Consider the following 10824-nt stretch of genomic DNA (forward strand, 5'->3'; position numbering starts at 1 on the left):
AAAAGCGACCATGGAAGAGTGACAGGGCCTGCAGCCTGAGGGAGTGATGAGCAAGGCTGAGCAGTTAGGAAGTCCTCGTATCCTGGGCAAGAAGTTTGGACTCGGTGCTAGGGCCCTGGGGAACCGCGGCTCAGGCCTGTGTCTCATAGTGCTAACCGTGCGACAGGGAGAAGACCTTCCAGGGGACGGGCTGGGAGCAGGGACGCCAGGGAGGAAGCAGCTGGACGAACCACACTGCAGAGGAGACATAGAAGAAGGTTCTAGGGGATGGGACACCAAAGAACATGGGTGATAAGGAGAGAGAATCGGGGCTGTCTGTGCCCACGGGCCTCAAGACGCTGTGCTCTAATGCCGTGAGGCCCTCACTAGCTCCATCCTGGGCTGTCTGATTCGTCCACACAGGCCCAGTTACACTGGCAACTCAGGTAGAGACGTATTTTTTGACACGCACATTTTCCAGGAAGTGGGATGAACCCGGTTTCATTTAAGCCGACAGTCCCACTACCCGATTTCACCGTGCACTCTATGAGCACAATGTCTCCGTCACGCAGCCCTGATTCAAGCTTCCGAGAGGCTGGCTCGGTATGTCACAGGTGACGCCCGCACGCAAGACACGTCCCTTCCCAGTGACTAATGTGAACCGCTCCAGATGAAGGCCACGTTCCAAGTACACGTACGTATGGGATTTGCTGCTGACTCTGGCAAGAGTCACGCAGTGGAGACATTGCTCAGCCCCTCAAGGGTTTAGAAACGAGCCGCGTCAAGAGTAAATAGGAAGAAGGAGTCACCTGCTCAGAATGGACTAAAGGAAAAGAGAGTCAGCAGGGAAGGCACAGGAGCAAAGGGTCCTGGCCTCCTTTTTTTTTTCTTCGTTTATGCTATTAATTTAATACATTCTTATTGAAAAAAATTATGTCCCCCATCACACACACACACACACACACACACACACACACACACACATTTTCACTTTTCCATTTCTAAGGGTAACCAGAGTTTGGTTTCATTCCTCCCATGCATTTTCTTTTCTTTTCTTTTTTTTTTTTTTAATATGTATTTATTAAGTAACCTCGGCACCCAACATGGGGCTCGAATTTACAACTCCAAGATCACCTGCTCTACCAACTGAGCCAGCCAGGCACCCCTTCCATGCATTTTCTAGGCATAAGTAAAATATATGTGTCTACATCTTAAAAAAATAAAACCGTTTGTGTGGCATGATCATGTTCAGTCCCTTGCCTTTCTCAGTTAATGATACATGTTGGATACTCTTCCCTGTCAGATAGCTCTTTCTCCTTCTTTTTCACATCCACACAGCATTCCGGCACAAGCCCACACCAGAATTTATTCAGCTCTCTTCTGGTGGCATTCAGGTTGCTAACCATTTTTCGCTGTTATAAGTAGTCAGCCATGAAAATCCTTGAACACCTGTTCTTGAGAACCTGGGTGAGTTCTACGCGGTTATCTATTCCTCTAAGTAGATTTTCAGCTTCACTTCCTGACCGATTGAGGACTAGTCACTAGCCAGAGACAGTCCAATATTTTAAATTAGCATCTTGCCCACTCAGCCCGAGAGAGCAGAAATGTTTGCCAGGAGAATGCTCAGAGGAGCGTCTTCTCCTCTTAGAATCCAGACGTTTGCAAAGGGACAAGCTGGTGCCCCAAGTGATCGTGTTCAGATGGCACTGGTTCCTGCAAAGTAGGTATTGTTAGCACCAATTTAAAAAAATTTTTTTTTAATATTTATTTACCTTTGAGAGAGATAGAGAGACACAGTGTGAGCAGGGGAGGGGCAGAGAGAGAGAGGGAGACACAGAATCTGAAGCCGGCTCCAGGCTCTGAGCTGTCAGCACAGAGCCGGATGCGGGGCTTGAACTCCTCAACTGCAAGATCGTGATCTGAGCCAAAGTAGGATGCTTATCCGACTGAGCCACGCAGGCACCCCTTAGCATCACTGTTTCTACAGATGAGGAAATTGAGGTTCAGAGAGGACAAGATATCTTCCCAGCGTCACACAGCTCATAAGCAGCAGAGGACCCAGAAACGAAAAGATGGAGCTAATGAAATCCCAGCCTCATCCTAAATTCATGGTTCAGGCTGGATCACGGTGCCTCTTAGGAGAAGAGATCGATGGTGGACAAAGGTAGGCGTCTACATCTGTCTACATGGCTGAGTTTGCAAGACCTGTTGGTTTCCTGTGGCTTCTGCAACAAACCACCACAAACTTCATGGCTTAGAACAACACGAGTTTATTATCATACAATTCTAGAGGTCAGAAGTCCAAACTCTGTCTCGGTGGCTAAAAGTAAGGTGTCAGCAAAGCCATGCTCCTTCTGGAAGGCCCAGGGGAGAATCCATCACTGACCTTTTCCACCTTCTAGGAGCTTCTAGCACATTCCTGGGCTCATAGTCCCTCCCAGGACACATCGCTCTGCCCTCTGCTTCCACCACTACATCTCTTTCTCTGACCCTCATGCCTCCCTCTTCTAAGAACCCCTGTGACGACACCCAGTCCACCAGGATAATCCAGAATAATCACCCCGCGCGTCAAGGGCCCTAACTGAATCATATCTGCAAAATCCCTTTTACCATGTAAGGTAACACATCTGCATTCGAATGGGCATTTGAATATGAATGTCTTTGGGCAGCCCTGATCCTTCCTGTCCCCTGGAATTCCTAGCCTAGTGGTTAACAGCAAGCACATAACATCAGTTCGAATCCTGGTCCTACCACTTGTTAGCAGATGGAGGTGTGTAATTTCTCTTGAGTCTCAGCCTGGCCTGAAACACCAAAATAATAGAATTTCCCTTCTAAGGCTGTTCTGAGGATTAAACAATACAATGTTCCAGAACTCTTGAAACATAGTGCTCAGTAAATGGGAATCATCGTCTTCCCCCAGTGCCTGTTATGGTCACGGCTAACAGAATTTCCACCATTCGAGATTTACTTCTTTGGCTCTTTCCCCAAGGACATATCTTGGGCCCTTGTCAGTCAAGTCTGGTTCCTCAACAAGACCCAGCGAACCAGAGAAGAATCAGAGAAACTCACCGTGTAGAGGGAAAGGGCTGCGAAGGGTAGGATGACAAGGAGAGACGTGGCAAAAAACAAAAAACAAAAAAAAAAAAACCCGACAAGTTTGACAGTTTCTAGTTTTGCCTGTGGCTCTGTTTTGGATGGGAATTTCTCCAGCCTCTCCCCAGATTAGCCAGGGTGAGCTGCCTAAAAGGAACACTCTGAGGATGATTTGCTGAGATAGACCTGCCCGGTTAGGTTTGCAGCAGAGCTGGGTGGCTCTGGAGTAGGATCCAGGCGTGGAAAAGTACGGACGCCCTTTGCCTGCAGGTCGGAGCTGCAGCCGCTCTCCGAAATGATCTTCCCCAGTCCAGGCCTCTCCAAAGTCGGTCTTGCAGAGTGAAATGAAAGCCAGATTCTGGGTCTTATCTGAAAGTGGGACTGTTTCCCATCAACCATTTGGAGACTGGAAGTTTCCCAAATTCACGGTCTAAACTTGGTGATGGAATATACAGCTCTCCGATGTGAGCTTGTCAGCACAGGCACCTGCCTACACAGAGAGTTCTCCCCATTCAATAAAATAATGTGACTATTTGGGGCTCTCATTCATCCCCCCCAAAAATTAATTAAGCACCTGCCGAGGGCCAGGAGAAGTGGGCGGGACACAGCGGTCCCTATCCTCAAGGAGAGCAGGAGGCAGACTTTGTAAAGAGTTATGCCACGGTGCAGAGTGAGACAGAAGCGACTTCTTTTCCTGAAGGACAGACAGGAGAAGCAGGGAACCTTGTCTCAAGGGGGAGAGTGTGTGCACAGTGACAAGGAGTTCTCCCAAAGCAGGGAGAGCGCGGGCCTTGGAGCCCACGAGCTGGGATCTAACTCCTGATACTTCCCAGCTGTGTGGCCTTGGGCAATTGATGACCTCACCTTTCAGAGCCTCAGCTTTCTCTTCTATAAAATGGGTGTAACCCAAAAGTATCCCTGAGGTTGTTACAAGGATTAAGTGGGCTGGGCAGTGAGTAGCTGCCTGGCAACAGGTCCATAGTGAGGATGTGAGAGATGTTACTGTCATACTCATGGAGACGCATCACTGTTTCCCTAAATGCTTTCCTCACCCCCAAATCACAAGACAGCCCCAAATATGCCTATTTGTGGACACGAGGGTCCTGTTAGATGGCGACTGTTCAAGTTAAAAGGCAACAACGGGGGAAAAAAAAATACCCACATGGGGCAACATAGGTATACACACGTTCGGATGATGCTGACCCATGAACTTGGCAGTTTGGAAGTGAACTCCATTGCGATTCCACCAGGGTGTCTAATTTCATCCCGGACACAGCCGATTCCCAATAGGAGGCGCCTTCTGTCCTCAGGGATAGTCTCTGATACCTGGCCAGCTGCCTATTGGCTTTTCTCAGGGTTTGAACTTCAAAGAACTGGACCGAGAAGGGGACCCCGGCCTGTCCTCTCTTGGAATTCAAACAACCTGAGATTGGGAGAGGAGGCGGCTTCCCTTCTCCCCCTGTGTTCAGAACCCAGCTTCTTTTGCGGTCTGGCTGAGATCAATTTGGGCGCCGCACAGGTTCCAGGGCAAACCTCCAGGTGCGGGGGGCAGAGGCGCCCTCGCCAGCTCGGGCTTACCCTCCCCAGAGCCAGGTCTCAGGCAGCGGTTCTGAGGCGCTAAACAGAGGTGGGCCGCCGCCCGCATCCCGGTGGTCAAGACGACGACAGCCCGTGTTCCACCGGGAAAGTTCCCCGGAAAGCTGGGAATGAGCACCGGGCAGGCGAAATTCTCCGGCCAGGGCGCCCGCATCCCGTAAGCAGGCGCGGGCTCCCCGAAGGGGCTCCACCCGGGGCCGGGCCACCGGGAACCCGCAGGGGGTGCTCAGGGGACCGGGGAGGAGTGGGCGACCGGGCGGAGGGCAGGAGCCGACTCGCTTTTTAAAAACCTGCTTCCTTCTTCCCCAACTCCACCCATCAGTCACCTCGCAAACCACCGGCCCAGGGCGGTGCGGGCGGGCCCCGGCGCCCCGAACACGCCCTAGGGTGGAGAGGGAGGCGGCAGCCTCCCCAGGAAGTGGGGGTAGAGGCCGGCGCACCGGGCGGCCAGGTGAGCGTCCCGCCAGGTGGAGGCGCGGCAGGCGGGTCCGCAGGGCCGTACCAGCCTCCGGGGCGGGGGAGTCTCCCAGCTCTACTTAACCCTTAACTAACCTGGACTCCCGGCCCGAGTCACCCTCCCCCCCTCCCACCCCCACGTCCCATTCCGCGGCCCGGGGTTGGGGACGTCTGGACCCTGCTCCCTCCCCCCACCCCTGCTTCGCCAACTCCTAGCGGCAGGGGGCGGGGGAGGACTTGGCCTAGCGTCCCCGCCCGGCACTCCCCCAGCCCACCCGAGGACGTGGGTGCCGCCGGCCCGGGGGTGGCTCGGAGGGCAGGGCGGGAGGGTCGGCCGGTGGGCGGCGCCTCTCCAGGCCCGAGGCTGCTCGGGGCCGACGCCGCCCTCGGCCTCTCGCCGTCCCTCCCTCCTGCACGCCGGCGCCTCGAGGCTGCGCTTCCTGCGTCCCCATCCCGGTCCCGGCGCGGGCGGTGCGCCCTCTCCGCCACCGCCTCGCTGGGTCGGGACTCCCCGAGCCCTGGGATCACAGCGCCCCGGAAGAGGCAGCCCGAGGGGACGGGGTCGTGGAGCCCCCGGTCCCCGGTAGTGCGACCGTGACCGAGCTGGCCCCGCAGCCGCCCGGGTGAGTCTGCGCCGCCGCGCCTTCCGCTCCGCGGCGCCCGGCGGAGTGAGTGTTGGCTCCCCGCCCGGCCGGGGAGGGAGTCGAGGGCAGGCTGGGTCTGTCTGTCCGTCCGTCCATCCGGGAGCTTCCTGTCCCGGGTCTGCGGCCGGGAGGACTCGGAACCCGCAGTCGCCGGAGCCGCGCCCCAGCGGTGCGGGACCCCCCGCCTCCCGGCATCGCGCTGGCCTCGGCCGGGGGAAGGCGCCCGGCCTCCGGGGCTCCCCGTGGGCGGGGACAGGTGCCCTCCGCCTGGCGGGTTTCGAACCCTTGGCCTCCCCCAAGAGGCACCTTCCACCCGTGCTTAGAGCCGAGCTTCCCAGGAAGTCCCCGGAAACCACCCTGGCGCTGCGCGATGGACCCCCCTTCTCCCATCCCTAACTTTTATGGAAATCGAGGCTTTTCAGGGATTTCGATTGGAGTGTGTGTTTCACGTACTAGGAAAAAAAAAAAAAAAAACGGTGAGAAACCGGGCGCGAGCAAAGTGGGGTGAAACTCAGTTTCTTCGCTGTTCAATGCGCATGACTGCCCCCTGGGATGAGGCGGGGGCACTCGTGCCTGGCACACAGCAGGTACTTGCCTGCCGTCCAACCCAGATCTTTTGTCTGCTTCCTGACGGGAGACGTGTGGCCTGGGAGCGCCAAGTCTGGTTGACAGGGATGGTCACCTAGAGAAAGGAAGCTTTCCGTAACCGAGAGGTGGGGGGACAGGGAACCTGGATGTCCTTACGGTTCCCCGGCCGGCCGCTGGCGTGCGGCACCTGTGCACTCTCGGTTGAGCTTGGGTGGCCCCCGGCCAGATCCCTCCGAGCCGCGCGGGTGGTCCGGGCCCTGGGAACCCAGGCTCCGCGGGAGCGGCGGGGGCGGGGCCGCGGCGGCGGGGGCGGGGCCGGGGCCGGGGTCAGCCCAGAAGTGCCACTGGAGAGGGGTTACCCTGTAGGGCTGGATTTTGGTTTTCGTTCTGCGTGGTTTGTTTGGAGCATAGCTTCTCTAGTTGAAAGGTCGGCTCTGGGACCTGTGAACGGCTTTTGCGCTTTGGAGACTTGTCACACGAGGATCTCGACCTAAGTTTATAGGAAAACGGGGAATTGGGAAGGAGCCCCTTTCCCTCCAAACACTTCCTCTGCAGCCTGCCAGAGGTACTGCCCAGCCTGGGAAAAAAGGCAGAAGAGAGAGGAAGGGGAGGAGGCTGGCGGTGTATCTGCTCCTCAGGAGGTTCTGTCCAGGGGTTGGGTGATTGGGACCTCCTGGGAGCTGCGCCAGGGCCAGGCCTGCCCCAGGGATGCAGGGCCCAGGGGCCTTAAAAGCTCCCAGCCTCGTGACTGGTAAATGACAAGCATTGCTGGGAGGCGGTGATACAGTCAGGCCCCAGCACTGGCTCACTGTGTGTGACCTGCCTCACCGAGCCTCGGTTTCTTCATCTGTACTCTGGGAATGATGCCCTCCTAAGTGGGACCTTCATGCCTAGCCCCTAGCAAGTATTCTGTAGGAAATTATGTCACAGGGCTTAGAGGAGAACAAGAGACAGAAAATAACTCAGGCTGAGGAGGTCCTGCTAAAAAACGAATGTTGGAATATTGAACAGTGTATCAGTCCCCCAGGGAGAGGGAGGAAGGGTGTCTGGGTAGATGGAACAGCATAAGCAAAGGCCCAGAGGTGTGGAGGTAATGGGGTGTGCTGGGCCTGGAGGGGTGTGCTCAGGCAGTGGCAGGCAGGTTTGTGGGAAGGTGGGGAAAGTGAAGGGAACAGAGCGGCTGGAATGAGCTAGACTGAACAGGCAGGGGGCTGGTCGTTACAGATGGGACTTTCTCATGTGAGCGCCTTGGAGTCATTCAACAGATGGTGACAGAGTGCCTTCCATCGCCCAGGCCCTGTTCTAGGTGCTCGGTATGGATCACTGAACAAGAAAGACACAAGGGAGTCATTCGATCCTGTTGACATGTGAGCAAGATAACTCTGGCTGTGTGAAGTCACATGAGAGTCTGGGGAAGGCTGCTGGGGGCAGGGGGTGGGAGGAGGCGGACCTCTAGGCTGGGGGCAGTGGGAATGAGGCAGGGGGTGCTGGAGTGGAGACCCACACAGGAGGCGGAGATTAACACGCGGTCTTAACACGTGCCCACTGGTCAAGGGTGACGTTTGTGGATTTGGTGTGGGGTCCAAGCTGCCAGCCTGTCTTCTACCAGAGAGAGCGGGCGAGTGCCCGGGACCTTGGCAGGTTCCAAGCGCCCCTCCTCCCCCCCTCCCCCCACCTATGGCTCCCCACTCCCTGGCTCCAGGAGGCACAGGACCCAGGAGCTTCTGTGTGAAGAATGGCAAAGCTGGAGGCTGAGCCAGGAGCCCGTCTCCTGGGCATCCTGCCTCTTTCAGGGCTCCTGTTTTTCGGGTCATGGTTCTGGTAAATGTTCTCTCCCTCCGTGGGCCTGGCAGTAAAACCCTGCAGAGCCCCAGGGCTGGACAAGGCTGAAGCATGAAGGGCTTTGGCTCTGGGTCTCTCTTCCCCGGGGCTCCAAATTAAGGTGGCATTCGAGGGACCGAGCAGAGTTTTCTCCCTAAGCGCTAGGAAAGTTCCAGAATGTGGTGAAGGGTCTGCTTCTGGCTCCGGGCTTTTGCTTTCACTTTGGTTGTGAAGCTTGGATGGGTCATTCTTGCCACTGGCAGCTGTAAGAGAACCTTCCGTGTTGGATGGAAGTTACCCTTTGCTTGGAGAGGGACCACACTGTCTTTCACCTGCCACAGGAGGACCCTAGAATGTCTTGGGTGCAGGGGACCACGCTCATTTGATGAGTAAAACTCAGAGTGGGGAGGAATGCCTGGGGGGCTCAGTCAGTTAAGAGTCCAACTCTTGATTTTGGCTCAGGTCATGATCTCACAGTTCAGTTCGTGAGTTCGAGCCCCACATTGGGCTCCATGCTGCTTGGGATTCTCTCTCTCTCTCCATTTCTCTCTCCCGTGCATGCTCGCTCTCTCTCTTGCTCTCTCTCTCTCTCTCTCTCTCAAAATAAATAATAAAAGACTTAAAAAAAACTCAGAGAGGGGAAGGGCACGCAGCAGCAGAACTGGGACGGAAACCCACCTGACCACTCTAGGGTCCTCTGCGTTCTCCCAGGAGGTCTGACCACAATCAGGTCAGAGACTTGTTTTAGAGCCCAGTTTAGCACAGGTTTGGTGGTTTCTCAGGATCTCTGTCTTGCTTCATATAGAGTCTCGCTTCTCCCCAGCCTGGACAGGTGGCCCGCTTGGCCTGTTAACAGTTTTTGTTCTCCTTCTCTTGGATCGAGCCCTTGGCACACTGGCTGCCTCTCCTGGGAGCTCTGGCTCCCCAAAGAAACGGGTTGCTTGTTCGGGTTTCCCCATTTCAGCCCAGACTGCCCCAAGACCCTGGCCAGAGGCAGCCCTCCCAGGGGCCGTGCTGAGCTCTCCCACTAGCTGTGGCCTCAGACTGATTCTTGACTCCTCCCTCCCCTCAGTCCCAACCCTTATCTCCAGAGGCCGATTGGCCCTGCCTTCCATCCAGAGTTGTTTACTTGGGCTGAGCTGCCAACAGTCCCCTTATTCTCTCTTGCCCTAGATTTATCAGCCTGTGCAGCCCTTAAACCTGAATGCCTGGCTCTTAGAATATCGGAGCCAGAGGGGACTTCAGCCGTCAGAAAGTCTAGTCTGTTTCTTTTACAAGTGGGGAAACTGAGACCCAGGGAAGGGAAGGTGCTTGCTTGAGTTCAGAGCTAGGACTATGACCCAAGTTTCCTGATTTGGGCCCATATGATTTCCAGGATGGTTCTTGAAAAACAAAACAAAACAAACAAAAACAAGACAGTAAAGTCAGAGGAGCCCGTCTCCAGAAGCCGCTTTCTCTCTCTGCTCCGCCCTGGCAGGTGTTCTTGGAGGCCACCACCGTGACCTGTCTAGGACGAGCAAATGCTGAGGGCCCTGGAAGACGGGGGAGGGGGATGCATAACAAGGAGTAGATACCTTGACAATTTCAAGTAGATACCTTGACAATTTCAAACCCGATGGTAACGCCAGGGGGTAAGCCAGTGATGAAGCTTTTTGCTGCCCCTCTAAAAGTTCCCTAGAAGGTACCGCTGGATGGACAGGCTTTTAAAGTTGTTTTCTCCCCCGGAGTGCAAGGGAAGTGCATGCCCCTGGTAGAAAACCTGGACGGAAAACCTCGCCATATGCTGGCAACCACTGTTGATATTTCGGTGTTCATGCAGATTTTTTGTTTGCTTGCCTGCTTGCTCTGCTATTTAATATCCTGGCTTTTCAGTTCATCATCATGACAGGTATTTTCCCCAGTGAGAGTTTTTCCACACCGGTTCTAACCCGCCAGTCTCCCATGCTTCTGCTATCTGGTGGCTGGAAGGTACTCAGGAGGTCAGCCTTGTGTGGCTCTGTCAGAACACTCCAGCAACCAAAATCTTGTAACGCTATGCAACTTCTCCACCACCGTGGGATTTCAGGGGGCCATGTCTCTGCACCGCCAAGGTGTTTGGGAAAGGGCTCTGTTTACAAAATCGAAAGCAAAAATCTCTTCTTAGGGAGCCTCTTAGAAATGGAGGAGGTTAGCCATCCAGGCGGGATGGGTGTGATCCAAAGATTATAGGGGGGAAGGTGAAAGCTTTGTTTCCTCTTTCCTGTGATTTTTTTTTTTTTTTTTTTGCTGTGTTCGGTTTTAACCCAGCCAGATACTCTCACCCGCTCTTACCACCCCTTGCCATGAATCTTCCTAGGATTAGGCCCTGGGGTGGCAAGTGCGGGTCCCTGGGAAAATCAAGACTGTATTTGGTTTGCCTGCCTCTTGGACAGCAAGTATTTCAATGGCAAACATGAGCAGAGAATTTGGTACCCAGTCAGGTGACCCAGGTTGGCCACTTCACCTTTGGGACTGGTTCTCCCGGCATCTCTCGGACTCTTAACAGGATCACAGCTTTGCCAATGCTAGAAATGATCCGGGAGATCCCTTAGGCTAATGCCTACAGACTGCGGGCGGCAACTAAGTGGGGTTTAAAATCAGTTACGTAGGCGTGCCTGGGTGGCTCGGT

The 10824-nt window shown here is 55.0% G+C and overlaps 1 protein-coding gene across 1 annotated transcript in view; it reads left to right on the top strand.

Moving 5' to 3' along the window:
• Positions 1-534: 534 nt before the first annotated feature.
• Positions 535-10824, top strand: part of LOC121027833 (wiskott-Aldrich syndrome protein homolog) — a 55773-nt gene continuing 45483 nt past the window's right edge. The window contains exons 1-2 of the mRNA XM_040471517.1: positions 535-582; positions 5371-5747. Coding sequence (XP_040327451.1) covers positions 535-582; positions 5371-5747 — 425 coding nt within the window. The remainder of the gene's footprint in view (positions 583-5370; positions 5748-10824) is intronic.

Source organism: Herpailurus yagouaroundi, unplaced genomic scaffold, assembly GCF_014898765.1.
Source record: "Herpailurus yagouaroundi ecotype Mexico unplaced genomic scaffold, PumYag 77, whole genome shotgun sequence".
Classification (NCBI taxonomy): domain Eukaryota; kingdom Metazoa; phylum Chordata; class Mammalia; order Carnivora; family Felidae; genus Herpailurus; species Herpailurus yagouaroundi.